This window comes from Hylobates moloch, unplaced genomic scaffold (genome assembly GCF_009828535.3).
Source record: "Hylobates moloch isolate HMO894 unplaced genomic scaffold, HMol_V3 SCAFFOLD_24, whole genome shotgun sequence".
NCBI classification, from domain to species: domain Eukaryota; kingdom Metazoa; phylum Chordata; class Mammalia; order Primates; family Hylobatidae; genus Hylobates; species Hylobates moloch.
In genome coordinates, this window is record NW_026652299.1 from 14,116,130 (window position 1) to 14,140,598 (window position 24,469).

The 24,469-nt window shown below is 38.8% G+C and overlaps 1 protein-coding gene across 2 annotated transcripts in view; it reads right to left on the reverse strand.

The window, feature by feature from the left end:
• THSD7B (thrombospondin type 1 domain containing 7B) overlaps window positions 1–24,469 on the reverse strand; it is a 919,482-nt gene that overhangs the window by 39,077 nt on the left and 855,936 nt on the right. For both annotated transcript variants that reach the window (XM_032145845.1, XM_058434423.1), the window contains 3 exons: window positions 23,853–23,994; window positions 21,666–21,781; window positions 19,438–19,555 (listed from right to left, as the gene is read on the reverse strand). In XM_032145845.1, the coding sequence (XP_032001736.1) occupies window positions 19,438–19,555; window positions 21,666–21,781; window positions 23,853–23,994 (376 nt within the window). The remainder of the gene's footprint in view (window positions 1–19,437; window positions 19,556–21,665; window positions 21,782–23,852; window positions 23,995–24,469) is intronic.

A 24,469-nucleotide genomic window follows, 5' to 3' on the forward strand; every position in this document is an offset into this window, starting at 1 on the left:
TGACAAACCCATCAGATCTCATGAGTCTTACTCACTATCACAAGAATAGTATGGGAAAGACTGGCCCCCATGATTCAGTTACCTCCCCCGGGGTCCCTCCCACAACATGTGGGAATTCTGGAGATACAATTCAAGTTGAGTTTTGGGTGGGGACACAGCCAAACCATATCATTCTGTCCCTGGCCCCTCCAAATCTCATGTCCTTACATTTCAAAACCAATAATGGCTCCCCAACAGTCCCCCAAAGTCTTAACTCATTTCAGCATTAACCCAAAAGTCCACAGTCCAAAGTCTCATCTGAGGCAAGGCAAGTCCCTTCTGCTTATGAGCCTGTAAAATCAAAAGCAAGCTAGTTACTTCCTAGATACAATACGGGCACAGGTATTGGATAAATACAGCCATTCCAAATGGGAGAACTTGGCAAAAATAAAGGGGTTATGCGGCCCATGCAAGTCCGAAATCCAGTGGGCAGTCAAATTTTAAAGCTCCAAAATGATCTCCTATGACTCCCGGTCTCACTTTCAGGTCACACTGATGCAAAAGGTGAGTTGCCATGGTCTTGGGCAGCTCCATCCCTGTGGCTTTGCAGGGTATAGCCTCCCTCTTGCCTGCTTTCATGGGCTGGCATTGAGTGTCTGCAGGTTTTCCAGGCACATGGTGCAAGCTGTCAGTGGGTCTACCATTTACAGGGATGGAGAACGATGGCCCTCTTCTCACAGCTCCACTAGGCAGCACCCCACTAGGGACTCTGTGTGGGGCTCCAACCCCATATTTCCCTTCCGCACTGCCCTAGCAGGGGTTTTCCATGAGGGCCCTACCCCTGCAGCAAACTTTGGCCTGGGCATCCAGGCGTTTCCATACACCTTCTGAAATCTAGGCAGAGGTTCCCAAACCTCAGTTCTTGACTTCTTTGCACCCTCAGGCTCAACACCACGTGGAAGCTGCCAAGGCTTGGGGCTTCCACCCTCTGAAGCCACAGTCCGAGCTTTAAGTCAGCCCCTTTCAGCCACAGCTGGAGCAGCTGGGACACAGGGCACCAAGTCCCTAGGCTACACACATCACCGGCACCCTGGGCCCGGCCCACAAAACCACTTTTCCTGCTGGCCCTCCAGGCTATGATGGCAGGGCCTGCTGTGAAGTTCTCTGACATGCCCTGGAGACATTTTTCCCTTGGTCTTGGGGATTAACATTAGAGTCTTCGCTACTTATGCAAATTTCTGCAGCTGGCTTGAATTTCTCCTCAAAAAAAATATGGCTTTTTCTTTTCTACTGCATCGTCAGGCTGCAAATTTTTCTGAACTTTTATGCTCTGTTTCTCTTTTAAAATGTAATGCTTTTAACAGCACCCAAGTCACATCTTGAATGCTTTGCTGCTTAGAAATTTCTTCCACCAGGTACCCTAAATTATCTCTCTCAAGTTCGAAGTTTCACAAATCTCTAGGGCAGGGGCAAAATGCCACCAGTCTCTTTACTAAAACATAACAAGGGTCACCTTTCCTCCAGTTCCCAACATGTTCCTCGTCTCCATCTGAGACCACCTCAGCCTGAACTTTATTGTTCATATCACTATCAGCATTTTTGTCGAAGCCATTCAACAAACCTCTAGGAGGTTCAACACTTTCCCACATTTTCCTGTCTTCTTCTGAGCCCTCCAAACTCTTCCAACCTCTGCCTGTTACCTAGTTCCAAAGTTGCTTCCACATTTTTGGGTATCTTTTCAGCAGTGTCCCAATGTACTGGTATCAATCTACTCTATTAATCTATTTTCACACTGCCGATAAAGACATATCCAAGACTGGGAAGAATAAGAGGTTTAATTGGACTTACAGTTCCACATGGCTGGGGAGGCCTCAGAATCATGGTGGGAGGTGAAAGGCACTTCTTACATGGAGGTAACAAGAGAAAAATGAGGAAGAAGCAAAAGCGGAAACCCCTGATAAACCCATCAGATCTCATGAGACTTATTCACTATCATAAGAATAGCACAGGAAAGACCGGCCCCCATGATTCAGTTACCTCCCCCTGGGTCCCTCCTACAACACCTGGGAATTCTGGGAGATACAATTCAAGTTTGAGATTTGGCTGGGGACACAGTTAAATCATATCACTGGTAAAATTTCTTTCAGTGATAATATAGGCAAGGGCTGATTCTGCAACCCTGGGCACAGAGCTTTTGCATGGAGTGTATACGTTTAGACAGATGTTCTTCCCAGCATCACTCAAATCATACAGGTCAGATATCATTCACATCAAATGTTGTCCCTGCCAGATGAACACATTTGGCACAAGATTTCACATTAATTTTTGCTTAAGTACTCTTCAAGTTTTTTAATAACTTTAATGTTTATTCTCTTGACTGAAACACCTATTATCCTAATGTCATTATAATTGCAGGCTGTTCCATCCATCTTTGTAAGGATAATGACAATGTGGTGTCACCTTTATCACAGCCAAAGAGGCTCTATTTCATTACAACCAAATAACTTCAAGCTTGTCTTGAATTGATGGCATGCTGAGGGCCAGTACTATAGAACCATTTTATTTATTTCCATTAAGGTGACAGATATGTTCTGCTGGACATAAAGGTAGAGAAAAATCTAATAAATGCAAAAGAAAAAAATGATGCTATTACTTTAAAAATAATGAAGTCTCAAGACCATTCACTGGAAGCACAGCCATATGGTTTCTCTCGCTTTTGCTATCCAAACACGAAGAGAAGATTTCCAAACAATGCCGATGACTTCCAAGAATATTTTTTGAAACCAAGGAACATACAGTAAATCTGCATTTTGATGTATTTTGTGTTTAGTTGGTTCATGTTAAACTCCAATAAAAAATATTGCTAATAGATACATGCAAGTATAAGAGAAAATTACTGGACCTGATGCTTCTGTTGGGTAATTGTTATCTTTTACTATATCTCTTTTTCTATTTGAGTCAGGGATGTTTAGATTGTATAAGTTAAAGAACCAAAAATGTATCCCTCAAATAAAAAAAAATCTAATAACACGGAATGTGGATGTTATCAATAAAGAGGTCTGCCACCTCCCAGGGTAGTGGTCAAATATTACTTGGGATGCCAGATCTCAGAAAGGATGGAATATTCAACCAAGCAGCTATCTCCCAGCAATAATTATTCTATCCAGAAATCCTAACAGCAGGAGCCTGAAGGAATTGTTTTGGCAATGATGAGTTTTGATGGGAGAGAGAAAGCAGTGGAGGATGTGGCCAAATTAAAGGTAAAGGTATGGTGTGGTGTGGAACATGAGAGGAAGAGAATTTGAAACTAGCTGATGTGCCAGGCACAGTGGCTCACGCCTGTAATCCCAGCATTTTGGAAGGCTGAGGCAAGGGGATCACTTGAGTCCAAGAGTTCGAGAAGAGCCTGGGCAGCATAGCAAGACCTCATATCTATAGAAAAAAACATGGAAAGTTAAAAAATAAACCTGATATATGGTGGAGAGAGGCCTGGAATGGGCATTAAAAGTTTCTAGTTGGAAATAGTTCTCTCCAATTAACAATTAGTAAATGATATGACTACATACAAGTACTTTAACTCTTCTGAGCATAAATTTTCTGTAAAATAGAACTGAGAATAGAAAAAGTCTTTATTACTTGAAGATAATTCATGTTAGAAAAAAATGCCACTTAAAAGTGAAGCTATTTTAAATGGGAATTAAATTATTTTAAATAAATAGTAAAAAATATTTAAATGAGACTTTTTTCTGAAACTAAAAAGAATGCAAGTGGGTTTATTTTATCTAATATCCGCTAGCATATATATTATGATTACAATTATGCACTCATTATTAGGACAAATAATAAATTGGTCATTGATATTTCTTACATAATTTTATGATAGCTGTAAGAGATCTTGATGTTTCATAGCTGACTTTCACAGCTTGAACATAAAGTCTTTGGCTGTTGAGTTAATTATCATCCGTTTTCCAAGGGCTTCCTTTAATCTTTGGTGTGAAGATCACTCCATATTGTATCCCCTTTGTAGTGGACACACATTTAATTTACAGCTAAAGATAGACCAACAAATCCCCTGATTTGCAATGATAGAACATGTGTGTTAATGGAGAAAGCTTGTTGACTGGGCAAAGGTTCTGTAAATAAGTTTATTCATGAATATTTTGATGCTATGAGGGGCTTGGCTGTCTATAAAATTCACAATAATGCAGATTCAGGTGAAGAATATCAGATGATGAGGACTGCCTGGATATGTGTCACATAGGTTATACAAATAAAAAATACTGTATAAAAGCAACTTGCAAGGGGCTGGGCACAGTAGCTCATGCCTGTAATCCCAGCAGTTTGGGACACCAAGACGGGCAGATCACTTGAGGTCAGGAGTTCGAGACCAGCCTGACCAACATGGTAAAACCCCATTTCTAATAAAAATACAAAAATTAGCAGACATGGCAGTGTGTACTTATAATCTCAGCTATTCGGAGGCTGAGACAGGAAGATCGCTTGAACCTGGAAGGCAGAGTTTGCAGTGAGCCAAGATCGCACCACTGCACTGTAGCCTGTGACTCCATCTGAAAAAAAAAAAAAAAAAGAAAGAAAGAAACTTGCGGAATATTTTAAATATGGTAAATGCTTTTATTTTTCTCTTCTTAAACATTTATTTTTAACAAATACTCTCATATAAATTCCTAGAACTGGCCCTGAAACATGCCTGTAATGAGTACATAAAACATGCTACCTGTGTCTCCTGTATTTTACTGGGCTTATTATATTAAATGAACAAAATTATAAAATGCACAATTACACAGCCAGGTCCCAACCCATCAAATCCCTTAACACTGTATCCTGGACTCTTTTTGTTCTCAGAGTAATAGTGAAGCTCGCTGCCATACATATCCTCATGCTTTCAAAGTCAGAGGGGAAGAATTTCCTTGGAAATTCTCTGGACTTGTCTTGCTTGGGTTTATGTTTTTCTTTTTTTTTCCTTTTTTTTTTTTTGAGACAGAGTCTCGCTCTGTCGGGTTTATGTTTTTCTATAACAGCATAAGACATGACAATAGGTATCAATTGGGAACTAAATTCAATCATAAATATGGACAATATGCTGAATGAGCAATGCCTATTGAGATGAAGGAACAGAAGTTGACTCTATTCGTGCACTCATCAGGCTACAAAACAGAGAAAGATATTCCCTATAAAATACGTTTCCAATTAAAAAAATACCTAAATCATAGTAGGGTAAATTTGCTATTTGCTAGTAATTCTCCTCTCTGAGCCTTTTCCTCTTTTTCCCTGGAGAATACTGGGACCTCATTATAAACAACATTGATATTGAGCTTATTATTATATGAGCAATAATCACTAGCAATGAAAGAAAAATGATTGAATGGCAAAATCTTTAGAAAAAATAATAGACAGTGAGGTGGTATACAGGTTGTAAAAACAAAAACTGAAACAGAGAGGCCAATCCTAGTGCCTGCATACAGGTTTAAAGCATATCAGACTAGATCATATTCCCACTGAACTAGGCAGTAGTCAAACTTCCCTCTTGAGGCTCCACTGACAAAGTAGATGTAGGAAATTTTAAGCAATTCAAATGAATCTCAAAACTGGTAAACATTTGTCAATGTATACACTCAGAAAAAGAAAGGAAGTCAAATGCAGTAATTCCCTATTCTGACCATACTTTCCAATCAAAGTAGTCAGCTACCATGCCCTTTAGAGAAGCATGCTGTAAACAACAATTCTTCTGTGGCCCTGACACATAGTCACTGAATTTACTGGAAATTATGGTTTTGATATCTCTGGCCAATTTGGATACGGCCCAGGCAAAGTATATATGTAAGAGATAATGGAAAAGGAAATATAAGAATAATAGAGAGATTGTTGAAGAAGGTTCCTATTGACTGGAAACAAATAGTTCATTGAATAAAATATCTGAGCAATTTACATAAATATACCTATAAACTGCAGTGCACTGTAGATATATAAAAGTAATAGTAGTATATGAAGTAACTTTGAGCTTCCAGCATGTCTATGAATATAATTGTTATTGGCTTGCTTTCCACCTGGACATTACTTCTTTTGAACATGAGTTAAATTTCCAAAGTTTATGCACAATCATTGGCAGAAAATGATCACCCAGAAGCCAACATCTAGAAGGGGCTGGCCAACTAAAACACGATGCGGAATAGGGTACAATGCCACTTAACTGAAGTTAATGACGGCCTTTCCTGATAAGAACCCCAAAATCAGGTTAATGAATAAAAGGTTTCTGCTTTCAAAGGTTTTCCCCCTATGGATTTATTCTTAAGCATTTGGTACCTGTGACCTAGTGTTAGACAATAGCAAATACTAGTAGATGACAATATGAGTGAAAAAGAAGCAAGGGAATACTAACAAAACCTCATTAGTAGATGGCCATGTTCAATCTAAGTTAATTTTAGTCATATATATTTCTATGTTTAAGGCATTTTATTGTATGATACCTTTCGTCATTGTAAAAGCAGTCCTCATTATGGAGGGAGGCACTAAATTAATTAAGGGAATACAATATGCTTTGATATACAAATGATATCATATATTCTTGCTTAGCTTTTTCTCTTCCTTATCCTTTCTTCACTCTCCTGCCCCTGAGAGTTCCTCACCCTACTCTCTGAGTCACATAAATCACTTTATCAACCCCGGTTTCAGGCTGAGTTTAGGACATAGTTATTAATATTCCGTTTAACACATGATAAACTGAGGCTCAGAGAATTTAAATATTTTTTGTGAAATGATACAGGTAGAAGGTTTGGAACAAAGATTTGTCTTGCTCCAAAAGCATATGCTTTCCAATAGATCTCATCTAATCCATGTCTTAGGTATGAGATACTATGCTCTAGTTATTAGGCCACTCAAACTAGTTTGAGAATTGCACTTAGATCTATCTTTTGCAATAAATTTGTTATATGTATTTGTACACTCCATATTTTCTTTAGCAAAAAGTAATTAAGGTGACTGTGCTAACACCTTTCTCCTATGACAACTCTTTATTTGCTTTCGGGTACTCATCAGAGTAAATTTCTGAAAGCAGTGGAAAATCAGGTTGTGTATAAAATGCTCAATTAATTTCATGTGGCTTTTTAGGCTGGCCATCTACTAAAAAGTGGTTAAAGCTGTACTTCTCACTTCTCTTAACAAATATCAGGAATTTTTATCCAAGTTTAAGTGCAAAATTTATTTTAAATATTACTGGTGGATACAGATTTGAGATCAAGGCTATTTTCCAGTATAGCAGAGTGGAGGAAAATTACAGTCCTGATCTGCAAACTAAAGACAGCTCTTTAGCACATGTGTGATACTGATGCAGCAGTAATTCTACACCCAGAGCTACAGTCCATGAGCTTCCCCTATAGAGGGATTCCCTGGCTTATATGAAAATTGCTTCAGGTCTCCAGATACCCTTTTATCCTACGGAAGATCCAACTTAAGCAAGATAAACATTCTATAGGCTTTTCAGAGCAAAACAGACTCTAGTCCCAGCCAGGATCACGTCTCTGCCAGGTACATGGGAAGTAACAAGACCACCACTTTAGAAGTCAAGGCTGTGATGTCAAGGGGCTTAGACAGGTATTTTATGGCAGAAGATTAAGCACTTTTGACATTGCTTGGATATAAATAACTCCAGACTTTTCAATGGTAGAGTATGTATATGCATTCTGACCGCTTACCTCCAGTTCTATTTTCAACAATCACATTTCAGTTCCATTAAAAACTAACACAACTTGAGGGACCACTGAAATACCTATAAACAGCAGCAATACCCACAATGAGCAATTTCCATGGGATGCAATAAGGTGAGAGAGAGTGAGTTTGCAAATCTTGGAGCTAATCTTCACACCCTTTTTAGAGAAAACCATCAGAGTCACACATTACCTCTCTGTAAGACTGGCAGCTATATTCCTATTAGATAAACTATATAACATGCAACATTATTGGTTGTGAGGCAAGAACATATTTAGAAGGTTTAAAATTCAGAGGGACTTCTTAAAGCATTAATATATCTCACTGTCCTTTGTGTTCCAACCTATTACCTATTTTCTCTGCTTATTCTCAAATATACCTATAAATTATAATAATTTTTATAGTGATATAGCATGCGACCAAGGGCCATGTACACAATAGATGATACAGTGTCAGATTTACAGGATCATAGTGGAACAAATGGGGGCTTTGGAGACACCTGAACTTGGGTTCAAATCCATCCTCCACAACTGACAAGCTATGTAACCTTGGGCAGATTACTTCAGTGCCTATCATTACATCTGTAAAATTAGGTCTATACTTTATAGTACTGTTGTGAAGAATTACTAACATACTCCTAGCATCAGTAATTATATCCTTGACCAACAGGTATTAAAAAGTAATCCCTCTAATATTTCATCATTTTATAGATAAAAACAGTGCAAGAAAGTTCTGCACAGGATGAGTGAGCACTCTGACATCCTACAACTTGCCATGGAAAAGCTGACTCTAAAACCCAGATCGTCCAGTTTCTTGTCTATTCTTTTTCTTCCATTCCACTACCTAGCTTCTTGTTCTTTTGCCATAAGAATGAATTACTTGATACAGTAAATAAGTCTGAATTATTATGACAGACTGCGCCCAATCAAGAATACCATGCATTGATCAAATTGGATGCAGATACCAAAAATTAAAGTTACTGGCTTGCCCTTGAAACCTAGAAAAAAAAAGCTGGAAGTCACAAAGTTGTTGTGTTTTGGAGTTAATACAAACTTATTTTCTCATTATGGGCTAGAGTTGACAGAAAAATTATATGCCATCTGGGAAACACAAGAAGTAGGCTGGGTCATAGGATATAAAAATATTATAAACTCATATGCATTAAATTTAAAAATATAAAATACAAAGAAATCATAGTCTGGATTTAATAACATTCTTAGAGTGTTATCAGTTAAATAATTATGAATAATTCATGACATGCTAAATTTAGGGAGTTCTACATCCCACTAAACTGATGAAAATTCAAGAGACAAAAAACATGACTAATCCAAATATTAAGCTCTTCTATTACAAGCTTTGATCTTTGAAATCTATCTAAAAAGATCCCTTAGTGGAAGCTTAGAATCAGTCTCTTTCTAAATTGAAATAAATTGGATTCGAACTGTTCTGACCTTGAAATCTTTAACACAATTAGAAAGTATATGCCAAGCATCAAGTGTACATTAAAGAGGCAATCCAGACACTTGGAAAATAAAGTAAGAGCTCATTTCAAAACTTCCCCTCAGATCACTGCAGTTCTGTGGGTTTGAGGATGAAGTGTGGCTCATGGGGAAGTATCAGGGACATCCAGCACACCAGGTTTTGCCCAACAACTCAGCGAATGCAGAAACAGAGATAATTGTGTGAACTTTTGTTTTTGATAAAGACATCAGCTGAGAACTGCAGCTGCTGAAGTTTGACTCCCAGGTAACTTGCATGCCCACTTTAATGTGACTAAATAAATTCTACCTCTTCCTGTGGTCTCTGCCTATTGCTACAACCCATTCAAAAAGATAAAGTGGCTCCTGCAAAAGAGAGCTGCTGGCACTTTGTCTTAGAACAGGCGAGCTGCTGATGTTTCCTAATGATGTCTCCAACCTTTGCAGCTCCACAATTTGGTCTCTTGAGAAACAAGTTCATCTATACCATACATTCCTGCTTCTGATTACTGCTATTCATTTACTGTTTGTTTTTCAGGTTGTGCTGTATGAGGATTCAAGCATGATTTAAATACAGAATTATCTTATTTTAATAATATTACTATCTACCACAGGAGTGATGGTTAGGGAAGAGTGGTGCCAACAGACTGGAGCAGGAAGGAGAGAATGGGGAAGAAGTTTGGGGATGATGGGGAATAACATGATACACCCACAGAGGCTGCCTTGGCACAGTCTTGAGGGTAGGTGCTTAAAAATTCAAGGGCCATGTATCCTATTCCTCTTTGTACCACTCAATTCTGTTTTTAAAGTTCGAGATTGGGGCTGGGTGGGGTGGCTTATGCCTGTAACCCCAGCACTTTGGGGGGCCGAGGCAGGCAGATTGCTTGAGCTCAGGAGTTCAAGACCAGCCTGGGTAACACGGCATAACCCAGTCTCTACAAAAAATACAAAATTTCATCAGGTGTGGCGGCATGTGCCTATGGTCCCAGGTACTTTGGGAGGCTGAAGTGAGAGGACTGCTTGAGCCTAGGAGGCAGAGGGTGCAGTGAGCCAAGATTGTGCCACTACATTTCGGCCTGGGCAACAGAGCAAGATTCTGTATCACGAAAAAAAAAAAAAAAAAAAATTGAAGTTGGGTGCAAATAAATGCAAGTAGAATATACTCATCTTTATATTTTTGTCTGAAGGTCTTAACATGGGACCTTAAATAGAACAGGTAGTCAGAAAATGCTTGTGAGATTGAACACTGAGCAGCCTAGTAAAGAAAACATTAGTCACAAGAGCTATGGCACCATCCTGCCCAAATATTATCCTACTAGACCCTTAGAAACTAGCCAGAAGTGATGTGTAACTGATGCCATACTTATATGCCAATAGACACTATCTAGATGATTTCCAAGTACTTTATGCAACTTGACTTCTCCAAGTAGTTAACATTCCTTCCCTAGTCCTTCTGTGCCTTAGTTCACACAAGGACTTTTCTTGTGAAATCTGTGTTTTGTTTTTGTCTTTGTTTATTATTCTAAGGATTGGAGAAAGGTGAATTTTAGCTCAGACTATAGTTGCCTAGAACTCCTGAATAGTAGGATTCAAATTTGCATGGGTTTTTGTTGTTTGTAGACAAACAGGGTCTAGTAGACAACAGGGTCTGATGAGTCCACAGCACTAACAGAACTGCTTACAATTTTTAAGTGATCTTGTAATAGTAAACTTATGATTTGGGGTCTTACTCATAAAGGTGGTATGTTGGAATAACACGGAGATCTGTTATGTTTCAGTGACTTGGTACAGTTGCAGAATTAGGACTTTCAGACAAAAATAATAATAAACAGATTTCTTGTCTCCTTGCATTGAACAAAATCTTGGATAATGAGACCTAAGAATGTAGGTATTTAGGCAAAGGAGAAGAAACAGCCACTGTTTCTTGGGATTGGCTGCCTTTGGGCTTGCAATCTAGCATGCAAGCTCTTCCACTTTCAGCTTTCTTTTTATGGTCCAGAACCATCTAGGCAATGACAATAATAAAATTCTTTCAGTGTGCCAAGAACTGTGTTTCCACTGTGAAGATTCACCCACGAAGAATACAAACAGGGTCACTGGCCCCTTAGAAAAATAGACATGAAAATGGACTCAATTCATGCATGATAAAAATCATAGGAGGTAGTCATGGGAATGATGGTGAGAGATTGAAATGTAGTATATTGGAACTGACAGAGCTGGCAGGGCAGAACAAAGTGATGGAGACAGCGGGCAGCACAGGTGAGATCCTGAAGATTCCCGTGGGCCATATTCGCAATACAGGACTTTATTCTTTCTTGCCTTTTCCACGCTCTCCTTTATTACTGAGAGAAACAAACATCCCAGCAGTGGCCCTTGAGGACAACACTGTAGTGCTTATGGCAGTGGGATATCCAGAGTGAGTCTCTTCTGAACAGAGGAGCAACCAACTGTTTTAATGAAAGACATCACTGATGAAAATAATACCTCTCATTTGAATGTCTTTTGTGGATTCATCAATGGGCATTATTACTTATTTGTTGGTTCACTCTCTGTTGTCCCTAAACTAGATTTTAAGCTCCATAAAAATAGGGAAATTGCCTTTTTTCCCCCAGTGCTGAATTCTAAGTACATAAGACTATAATTGACATGTATGTATTTGTTTATGGATAAAAAAAAGATGAATGACTTATATGTCAATATAAAAACACTTGATCAGATATTCATTTATAGACCATCATATAGGCTATGAATATAGTGTTTAGAATTTGGAGGGGAGTAAAAGGATGAGATATAAAATTGGGAGATGAGGGTGACTGTGTCTACAGAATAATTTTTAAAAGATCCTACAGAGTCTCCAATAACCCGTTCTTCTACACACAGGTAGAGGAACATGGAGGAGAAAATTCACATATACTAAATACTCATGATGTGTCTGTTACTATGCCAGGTGTCTTCAAATACTTAATTTCATTTAATTCTCAAAACAAAAACTAAACCACTAACGTGCAAAATTCCAATTTATAGATAAAGAATTGGAGACTCAGAAAGATTTAGTTAATTGCTTAAACTGCTACATTTGAACTTAAATTTACACAACTTTAAAGTGGATGCCCCAGCAGAAACCATGCCTGACTGTCTCTTAAAACAATTGACAAACTATTGGTTAATCACTGAAATCTCAGTCCTAAGACCTGCCATTTCATTTCCACAGGCTCTTTGCTCTCACTTGAGCAAGAAATTACATATTATTGTTGGATATTGCAATTCCCATGCTTTCATTATGAGTGACATTCTTTGTAGAAGCAGTTGTCAATTTTTCTTAGTCACGTTTTCCTAATATGTACCCTGGCTACAGTTTTTGGCCCTGCTCTCTCTAGGATCTTACAGTTGAGTTCACAGATGAGCTCCTTTTTAATCACGAGTCACACCTAGTTTCTCACACAATCTCAACTAAAGAAGATAATTATCAACAACATCAGCACATCCATTTGTGAGTAGCTTAGAGATGAGTCCATAACTTATTGCCAGTGGTCCAATATCAGGACTTCTAGAAAACTGCTTTCAAATCTCTTTGGTTGACAATCAGATCCAGGACCTGGTATCCCATCCTCCCTTCCCAATGATGATTTCTCCAAACTGCAGTTCTTCTTCCCATCTCCTCCCCTGTTTAATTTGCCTGCTATGGTTTGGATGTGGTTTGTGCCCACCAAAAGGCATGTCAACATTTTATCTCCTTTGCAGTGGGGTTGGAGGTAAGGACTAGTGGGAGGCATTTGAGTCATAGGTGAGGTTTCCTCATTAATAAATTAATGCCCTCCCTTGGGGGTGAGTGAATTCTCACTCTTGCAGGAATGGGTTAGCTCTTGCAAGACAGGGTTGTTAAAAAGTGTGTGGCTTTCCTGGCTTCTTGCTCTTGTTCTCTTTCTCACCATGTGACTGTTTTGCACATGCCTGCTCCCCTTCCACTTTCTGTTATGAGTTGAAGCAGCCTGAGACCCCCACCAGGTGCAGCTGCCCAATCTTGAACCTTCCAGGCACCAGAATCATTAGCCAAATAAACCTCTTGTCCTTATGAATTACACAGTCTTAGGTATTCTGTTATAGCAATACAAAATGAACTAACACAGAAAATTGGTACTGAGGAGTGAATTGTTGGTATACAGATACCTGAAAATGTGAAAGTGGCTTTGGAACTGGGTAATACATGGAGGCTGGAAGAGTTTGCAGGGGCAGGCTAGAAAAAGTCTGCATTGCCATAACTGGAGCAATAAGTGTGTTTTTGGTGATGGTTCAGAAGAAGACAAAATGATGAGGGAGAGTTTAGAACTTAGAGACTGGTTAAGTGGTTGTGACCAAAATGCTAACAGAAAGATGGACAGTAAAGGACATGCAGATGAAGTCTCAGATGGAAATAAGGAACCTACTGGGAAGTGGATAAAAAACTATCCTTGTTACACCATAGCAAACAACTTGGTTGCATTGCGGCCATGCCCTACAGCTTTGTGGAATATAGAATTTAAGAGTAAAAGAATAGCATACCTGGTGGACAAAATTTCTAAGTGGTAAATCTCAGGCTGCTGCTGCTTCTGACTAGCTTATGGTAAACTGCTAGAGATAAGGGAAGCTGAGTGGAAAGATTTGGAAAATTTTTAGCATGGCCATGTGGTAGAGAGTGAAAGAGTATCTTCAGGAAAGGAATACAAGAATACCGCCAAGAGACTCTTTGCTAAAAAGAGTAGCATGGCTAAAAGGGAGCCAGGTGGTAATGGTGAGAACAATGGAAAAAAAGCCCTGAAGGCATTTTAAAGATCTTCACGGCCAACCCTTCCCATCAGAGGCCCAGAAGTCTAGAAGGAAAGAATGGTTTCAGGGGACATGACCGGAGCACCACTGCCCTGTGTTGCCTCAGAGATCTGCTACCCACATCCCAGTGATTCCTGCTCGAGCAGCCATGGCTCAAACTGCCCTAGATGTAACCATGCTGTCACTCTAGAGAGTCTAAGCTATAAGCTTTAGGGGCATCCACATCCATATTACTAATTTTGTAACGGGAGAGCAGTGAAGGTATGCTGGCTTCCACCTAGATTTCAGAGGATGTGTCAGAAAGCTTGGGAGCCCAGACAGAAACCTGCCACAGGAGTGGAGCTGCCACAGAGTTTCCACCATGGCAAAGCCTAGTAGATCCCTGGAAGCAGGGCTGCCTTGGGGACCCCAGACTGTAGAGCCATCAGCAGTGTGCAATGCCCACCTGAAAAAGCCATAGGCATTCAACTTCAACTGGCGAGAGCAGCCACATGAGCTACACTCAGCAAAGCCATAGAGGTGGGGTTGCCCAAGGCCTAGGGAGCCCATCTCTTGCACCAGTGTGCCCAGGACATGCAGTCAAATGAATATGTTCCAGAAATTTAAAATTTCATGCCTGTCCTGCTATGTTTTATACTTTCCTGGGCCCTGTCATTTCTTTATTCAGGCCGATTTTTCTATTTTTTTTATTATACTTCAAGTTCTAGGGTACATGTGCACAATGTGCAGGTTTGTTACACATGTATACATGTGTCATGTTGGTGTGCTGCACCCATTAATTCGTCCTTTACAGTAGGTATTTCTCCTAATGCTATCCCTCCCCCACCCCCGACTCCATGACAGGCCCCAGTGTGTGATGTTCCCCACCCTGTGTCCAAGTGTTTTCATTGTTCAATTCCCACCTATGAGTGAGAACATGCACTCTTTGGTTTTCTGTCCTCGTGACAGTTTGCTCAGAATGATGGTTTCCGGCTTCATCCATGTCGCTACAAAGGACATGAACTCATCCTTTTTTATGGCTGCATAGTATTCCATGGTGTATATTTGCTACATTTTCTTAATCCAGTCTATCATTGATGGACACTTGGGTTGGTTCCAAGTCTTTGCTATTGTGAATAGTGCTGCAATAAACATATGTGTGCATGTGTCTTTATAGCAGCATGATTTATAATCCTTTGGGTATATACCCAGTAATGGGACTGCTGGGTCAAAGGGTATTTCTAGTTCTAGATCCTTGAGGAATCGCCACACTGTCTTCCACAATGGTTGAACTAGTTTACACTCCCACCAACAGTGTAAAAGCGTCCTATTTCTCCACATCCTCTCCAGCACCTGTTATTTCCTGACTTTTTAATGATCGCCATTCTAACTGGTGTGAGATGGTATCTCATTGTGGTTTTGATTTGCATTTCTCTGATGGCCAGTGATGATGAGCATTTTTTTCATGTGTCTGTTGGCTGCATAAATGTCTTCTTTTGAGAAGTCTGTTCATATCCTTTGCCCACTTGTTGATGGGGTTGTTTGATTTTTTCTTGTAAATTTGTTTAAGTTCTTTGTAGATTCTGGATATTAGCCCTTTGCCAGATGGGTAGATTGTGAAAATTTTCTCCCATTCTGTAGGTTGCCTGTTCACTCTGAGGGTAGTTTCTTTTGCTGTGCAGAAGCTCTTTAATTAGATCCCATTTGTCTATTTTGGCCTTTGTTGCCATTGTTTTTGGTGTTTTAGACATGAAGTCCTTGCCCATGTCTATATGGTATTGCCTAGGTTTTCCTCTAGGGTTTTTATGGTTTGAGGTCTAACATTTAAGTCTTTAATCCATCTTGAATTAATTTTTGTATAAGGTATAAGGAAGGGATCCAGTTTCAGCTTTCTACATATGGCTAGCCAGTTTTTCCAGCACCATTTATTAAATAGGGAATCCTTTTCCCATTTCTTGTTTTTGTCAGGTTTGTCAAAGATCAGATGGTTGTAGATGTGTGGTATTACTTCTGAGGGCTCTGTTCTGTTCCATTGGTCTATATCTCTGTTTTGGTACCGGTACCATGCTGTTTTGGTTACTGTAGCCTTGTAGTATAGTTTGAAGTCAGGTAATGTGATGCCTCCAGCTTTGTTCTTTTGGCTTAGGATTGTCTTGGCGATGCGGGCTCTTTTTTGATTCCATATGAACTTTAAAGTAGTTTTTTCCAATTCTGTGAAGAAAGTCGTTGGTAGCTTGATGGGGATGGCATTGAATCTATAAATTACCTTAGACAGTATGGCCATTTTCATGATATTGATTCTTCCTATCCATGAGCATGGAATGTTCTTCCATTTGTTTGTGTCCTCTTTCATTTCTTTGAGCAGTGGTTTGTAGTTCTTCTTGAAGAGGTCCTTCACATCCCTTGTAAGTTGGATTCCTAGATATTTTATTCTCTTTGAAGCAATTGTGAATGGGAGTTCATTCATGATTTGGCTCTCTGTTTGTCTGTTATTGCTGTATAGGAATGCTTGTGATTTTTGCACATTGATTTTGTATCCTGAGACTTTGCTGAAGTTGCTTATCAGCTTAAGGAGATTTTGGGCTGAGATGACGGCGTTTTCTAAATATACAATCATGTCATCTGAAAACAGGGACAATTTGATTTTCTCTTTTCCTAATTGAATACCCTTTATTTCTTTCTCCTGCCTGATTGCCCTGGCCTGAACTTCCAACACTATGTTGAATAGGAGTGGTGAGAGAGGGCATCCCTGTCTTGTGCCAGTTTTCAAAGGGAATACTTCCAGTTTTTGCCAATTCAGTATGATATTGGCTGTGACTTTGTCATAAATAGCTCTTATTATTTTGAGATATGTCCCATCAATACCTAGTTTATTGAGAGTTTTTAGCAAGAAGGGTTGTTGAATTTTGTCAAAGGCCTTTTCTGCATCTTATTGTGATAATCATGTGGTTTTTGTCTTTGGTTCTATTTATATGATGGATTATGTTTATTGATTCGCATATGATGAGCCAGCCTTGCATCCCAGGGATGAAGCCAACTTGATCGTCATGGATAAGCTTTTTGATGTGCTGCTGGATTCGGTTTGCCAGTATTTTATTGAGGATTTTTGCATCGATGTTCATCAGGGATATTGGTTTAAAATTCTCTTTTTTTGTTGTGTCTCTGCCAGGCTTTGGTATCAGGATGATGCTGGCCTCATAAAATGAGTTAGGGAGGATTCCTTCTTTTCCTATTGATTGGAATAGTTTCAGAAGGAATGGTACCAGCTCCTCTTTGTACCTCTGGTAGAATCCGCTATGAATCCATCTGGTCCTGGACTGTTTTTGGTTGGTAGGCTATTAAGTATTGCCTCAATTTCAGAGCCTGTTATTGGTCTATTCAGGGATTCAACTTCTTCCTGGTTTAGTTTTGGGAGGGTGTATGTGTCGAGGAATTTATCCATTTCTTCTAGATTTTCTAGTTTATTTGCATAGAGGTGTTTATAGTATTCTCTGATGGTAGTTTGTATTTCTGTGGGATTGGTGGTGATATCCTCTTTATCATTTTTTATTGCGTCAATTTGATTCTTGTCTCTTTTCTTCTTTATTAGTCTTGCCAGCTGTCTACCAATTTTGTTGATCTTTTCAAAAAACAAGCTCCTGGATTCATTGATTTTTTTGAAGGGTTTATTGTGTCTCTATCTCCTTCAGTTCTGCTCTGATCTTAGTTATTTCTTGCCTTCTGCTAGCTTTCCTATTTAGGAATAGGAATGTTTACAAATATCTATACCACCATTGTACCTTGGAAGCAAATAACTTGGTATTTTTTGTTTGTTTGCTTGCTTGCTTTTTTTTTTTTTTTTTTTTTGCAGTCTCAAAGCTGGAAGAACTTACCTTGAGTCTCAGATGAGACTCTGGATTTTGGGCTTCTAAGTTGGTACTGAAACAAGTTAAGACTTAGGATTATTGGATGGAATGACTGTATTTTGCATGTGAGAGGAACATGAGTTTTTAGATTCACCTGTGGAATGCTATGGTTTGGATTTTGTTTGTTTCCAGCAAAACTGAGATCAAAATTTGATCCCCTTTGTGATGGTCTTGGACAATGAGGTCTATGGGGTGGTGTGTGGGTCATAAGTGCAGATCCCCCATGAATGGATTAATGCCCTCCCTGGGTGCGAATGAGTTCTTACTCGTGCAGGAATAGATTCATTCCTGCAACACAGGGTTATTTCTCTCTTGCTTCCTCAGTTTCTCTCTCTTGCTTCCTCTTTCACGATGTGATCTCTTTACAAACACCTTCTCTCCTCTGCTTTCTGCCATTAGTTGACACAGCCTGAGGCTTTTGCCAGATGCAGCTGCCTAATCTTGAGCCTGTAGCCACAGGAATCATAAGCCAAATGAACCTATTTTCTTCATAAATTAACCAGCTTCAGGTATTCTATTATAGCAGCATAAAATGCACTAAGATGTACTAACAGTGTACCAGGATTTCTCCCTAGGTCCTTTCTCCAAATTTTTGACATTTACCTTATGATATATTGCAACTCTACTTTAGGACCAGAGTTCTATCCTCAGCCAGCTCTGTTTTATGCTATGGTCTTGTTGCTTTCTCTCCTGTGGGCCCATGTCTTGACCCTACTTCAGCCTAATGACTGGAATGCCACCTATGTTTTCACTTACCTGCCTCACTACTGGGTATCAATTGCCTTCTGCATTCCTTGCCATGGTGCATTACTTATCCACTGGGATTCTGGGATCGTGTAGTAATGATTTCTGTTTCTTCCCAAAGATTTATACTCCCTTTCCTTTATAACATTATGTGATAACGTAACATTATTGCTGAGATGTGACTGACTACACAGAAAGTACATTTCCTTCCCTGCCATCTTCCAATAAGTTGGAAACATAGAGCAATTTTGTCTAATATATATGCAAGAGATGTATGCTGCTCCAACCCAGTTCATAAAACCTCCACAGAGCCAAGTGATATCACCATCGAGAGTAACTTGGACCCGTTAAAGTGGCAGAACCTCTGTGAACTTGTGTCCTTGATTTACATTTTGAAGCATAAAGCCCTCTCTTTATGTGGGTGAAAAGCAAGTCTCTAGTCTATTATGTTCAGCCTAGGGTGTGCTTTGGGGGTTTACGTGGTATAGTAGACAGCTTTACTTAAATAATACATACTACTTTTCCCAAAAACCACTGAGGCCAACATGTTTTTTCAATTTGTTGAGCTTATGACCTTCTGAATAAACATTGTCCCATAGGTTCATCAGCCTCTCTGGAGTCTGCCACTGTTATCTGGTCCATTCTGCAGCCTCTGCCTCACTCTCCTGAACTGATAAGAGGCCAGGCTCTGTTTTTCTTCCCCTGTGGGTCAGTTTCATATTGACTTCAGCTGGGTCCCATATCTTATGCCATTTATCAAGCTATGGCATACTGAAAGATATTGAGAAACCTACACTAGTGAGTGGAAAACATGGAGAAACCAATACCTCCATGGCCACAGGTCTGTGAACACTCTGTCCAAGCCGTCCACCCTGAAAGCTGACAGTTGACCACACATTCCACCAAGCAGGGAATGCTCATTCTCTGGGGCTTCTCCAAATTATGCTGCAAATGGAAATGAAACACAGCTTTATTGGAGAAATCACTCTTTAGTCAAATCACTGTCCTTTCATGGGAAAGACTCGCCTTTACTCTGTGATAATAACCTTTCCATATTTCAGTGGGGAAGTTTATCCTTTCTTATATAAATTAGTGACAATCATAGAAAATGATTGTCCTTTAATTACCAAATAAAAATTTGTCAGCCAAAATTTCTTTTTATAAAATCCTAAACTCTATTAGGCTGCCAGGAAAGCAGAGGTGTCTCGTTACACAGAGATCTGTCCTGTTGCTCAATCAGCAAGGAACAAGAAAGACACTTCAATGCCAACTTCAGGCACTTTGTGCTTCTGAATAGGCCAAAAGTACATAGAAGACCAACACAGAAAGTCAGCTAGGCTAGAAAATAAATAATATGGGGATAAAAATACAATCAGCAACCCATCTAAAGTGCATAAAAAAGCCTGGGCTAAAAACACAATCGTGGTCATAACGATGGGTCAAGTTGATGATACAGTTTATTTTTTTTCTTGTCCTCTCTGAAACCAGCATCTTGGCAAACCATACAAACTTTCTAATGGCCAAGGTAGCAGAGGTCCTAGTGAAAGAATAAAGCACCTGAGAAACACAGAAAGAATAATTAAAAATTCTGCCCTAGGAATAACACACTATTTATGTGCTTACTTAGGAAAACTTTGAATTCAACATATATTATATGTTAGCAATATCCTTACCAAGCTAAAATTAATGACTATAGTACAATGACTTGCCAAGTGGGTAAAATGGATATTATCATAATGAGACCCACAATCCATCTAAGATATATGGATATTCTAGTTATGTTAATAATTTGAGATTTCTTTAAACTGGTATTTTTTACATATTTATTGGGCATATGGTATCTGGAAATCAGAGAAACTGACTTTCTGTTAATGAATAGTTTATATCTTTTTGTATCAAAAGAAAATACTCATTACATGCACTAAATAAACAATGCTCACCTATTGGGAGTTGTAGATTAATGATTTTTTTCCCCTGAAACAGACAACTTCTTTAGAGGCTGATTAAATAAAATAAATGTTAAAATAAATAAATCATGGTATACAGCATTCTGCCCTTTATCAGTCAGTTTCAGAATTTGATTAAATGGAAATCCATTTCAGATGTTCTGTTCTTAAGACTGGTGACGTAGCCTGCAGCTGCTCTGTTGGTTTAAAGAGCATGAGCATGTTGTGACAATACTTAACAGAGTGAAGTTGGGATAGGTGACAGAGGTTTGTTTTGTTTTAATTCCCACTGATGTATTCCACCTCTATTAAGAGAAATGCCACCAATTTTCATTTTGCCAGTTTGTTAAAGAAGTTCCTGGGGAAATGTGAGTTAACTGGTCCCCCTTTTCCAATTTATCCAAAGATTGTTTCAGTAATTCTTGAAGTGTGATAGTATCTTTACTTCTATTAAACTGCCCCCATAGTGTTTTTCATTTATATGTTGGCAAGAAAATGCCAAGTTCTTTGGAAAAGGTCTGACTATAGCTTTTGTCTGAACTCCCTATAGTTTGGAACAGAGAAAAAAAAGGAGGGCTATAAAATTACAAAGATTCAGAACCCATTAATTTGAAACTTAGTAGGGATGCATTTTAATGTAGGTTGAAAAGAAAAATCTCTGTTATTTATCCAAATATTATCTGCTTAAGCGAACTGACATGATTCTGTAATGGCAAGTGTCCATGTTCGTCTTCTATGCAAGGGACAGTATTATCACATATGCAAATGAATCACCTGTCCAATACAAAAGAATCATATTTAAATATTAAAGTCACCCAAGGTCAACAGTTTGGCAAACAAGTACAGTTAAATAACTTTTTATAAGTAATAAAAATATATATTTTTAATGAACCCATTTCTCCACTGCAAAAATGACCTTTCCCAGTCATTTTGAGTGAATTCAAACTAGTGAGCTATAGCCGTACTATACTGGCACCCTTTACTCTAACTGAACGTAAGCTGAGATGAGAAGAAATCAGTCCGTTATCTATATTGGACATCATGGAACTGCAGACCGATATTAAGAAAAACAAAGCCTTGGACGTGAGATATGAATATAAACACATTACCTGCTCACATTGCTCCATGCTGACTGGCTTGCCATCACTGCGCACACAGCTTAGCAGGCGGGTCCTGACGCCTTGACCACAGGGTGCGTTTTCACTCAGCTGGCACGTGCTCCACTCTACAGGCATAGGATCACCCACACTGAGTTTCACAATTATGGTCATGTGAGTAAAATACAACAGATCTTTGATTATCTGCATTGGTGGAGAATAATCCACACATAATCCTAAAATCACTTCCAGGTAGCTTTGGGAAGCATCATGCAATGCCCTTATTGCAAAACAAACAAAAACCAAATACACAAGGAAAAGTGAGTTACCTACTTAAATTTGCTTTCCAGAGATAAAGAGCCAAATGGTTTGTTAGAAACCATCTCATGGTTGGCTGGAGTAGAAGAGGAAAGATACTAACCAGGATGGTAAAGAAAAACCACTTTAGAATCAACTATTTGTTGAGGATAATTGGAGAAAAAACAACCCATATATTATGTCAGTTGCTATGGTCCAGATGTTTGTGTCCCCCTGCAAAATTCATATATTTAAATCCTAACCCTCTAAGTGATGGCATTTTGAGGGAGAACCTTTGGGAGGTAATTAGAATATGGGAGCTGAGCTCTCATGAATGAAATTAGTGCCTTTATAAAGGAGGCCTAAGGGAGCTTGTTTGCCCCTTCCATCCTGTGAGGATGTAGCTAGAAGGCACTGTCTAGAGATACAGGCCCTCCTCACCAGACACTGAATCTAGTAGCACCTTGATTTTGGACTTCCAGCCTCCAGAACTATAAGAAATATATTTATGTGTTTTATAAGCTACTTAGTCATAGCAATTTGTTATAGCATCCAGGACAGACTAAGACACCAATCTTTCATGTAAACTTGAAAACATTTTCAATACTAAATCCGATCATTTAAACCATTTAGTGCATTTGATACAGAATAGTCAAAAGAGATGTTCCAGGAAAGAAAGAGGAAAAGGCACATAAAACTGTATGGACTGTTACAGAAACTATATTTTTTCAGATTGTTCTATCATGAGAAAAAGTTTTACAGATTTGGCTAGTCATATTACAAACTAGATGGTGAAGAATTAGAATAAATTACCCCAAAGTTAATTTGATTTTTAAACAACTTATTTTTGATGTCAGTAGAAAGGAAGACCCTTGGTCATATAAAAACTCTTTAAGGAAATTTTCCATATTGGTAGATGATCTAATAGTTTAATAGGAATAGAATAGCAAACCCATGTATAATAAAATCAGAGTTTCAAAGATATGCTCTTCCAATAAAGCAAGTTTTATTGTATTTCTGAAACAGTACTATAAAAACCAGAGATCTTTTCTCTAAAGAAAAAGGACAAATACACCAGGTCATCTTCACCTATGAAGACAATCAGACAGCCCCACAGAAGTCACTGTGAGGTTTTTCACAAGAGGAATCTCAGCAGAGCCAACGTGGCTGTGGTGAGGATTTTTTTTTTTTTCTTTCAGAAAAGGCAATTGCTTTGCCTCTGCAGGCATGTGGTGGTCTGGTTGTCAGTACTGAATTCAATGCTGTGACTTAACATGGTTCCACATTTTGTAGCATTTTGGAATGTCTGCTGCTGCAGGGAATGGCAAGTAGCAGATCAATGTAACTATAACAGTCCTCTGGCTTTAGACACTGAGCACTGTGGTGCCTGGAAAAATCCTGAGCAGCAGCCGAACAGCTAGACTGATGTAATTCCCAGCACCTCAAAAACATCCCTGACCAGTCAGTCGTAGCATTCATTCTTATTCAGACCCATACAGTAAGTACCTCACAAGCTCAGATTTCTGAAATAATAAAAGGCACGAAAGAGCTAAATTCTATGCAAATATGATTACATTCTTCTCTCAATGGTAAATTCTCTGCTACTTATTTTTGTTGTTTCAGTTTGTCATGGCTTAAATCAACATTTTGCTGAAATGTTGCTAAATCTTTCTAAGCTTCTCTTACTACAGAGATTTTATGCGGCCTTGCTGATTCTACATGCCGAGAGTGGGCATTTCTTTCTGTGAGGGGATACTAGAAACATCAAGTACTCAGGCTTTTATGCAATACACTCACACATTCTACTCTCCATTCTTAACCTTGAGAATGAAAACACACACAAAAATTCTCTCATTAGTCAATGTCCAGGGAAAACGACAAGGTCATAGATTTTAACTGTACCTGTTAGATTGTACTGGAACTGGAAGCAATTTTCATTAAGGAGGCAAGGCTGCACCTGTGAGTCTTCAGCACAAGTCCTTGAGTTCAGTGATGGTCTTAGCAGGTGGCGAGTTCTTCTCTGCATTGTGTGGGGATCACATGACTATTAAAATCAGAGTAGGAAAAGTTAACTGTGGGCAAGTTATTTGATAAATTATATAAGATATGCACGTATAAGTAGGCACATATATAACAATATAAGGGAATAGATTATCTAGAGGGTTAAACGTATTACTTAGAAAATGAAACCATTCTGTGAATTACTATAAATTCTTTTTTTCCACCTGACAACTCTTTTGTTTTTCCTGTGTTACCTTGAAGGCTACATTTCTATCTCCCATATACAATTAAGCACACAGAGACTATTTCTATCATTTAAACTCACACTGTACTCTCAAATAATCTGCAACAATGTAAGAGATCCATACATTTTGAATGTTTAAATGCTTTTCATTTAAAAAAAAAAAGGAAGAAACTGCCCTGTGACCTCAGATAGTCTAGATAAATAAAAATAGTCACACAGAAAATTTTCATGAGAAAATCATTTTTTAAACACTAGAACACAGAGATATAGAAAG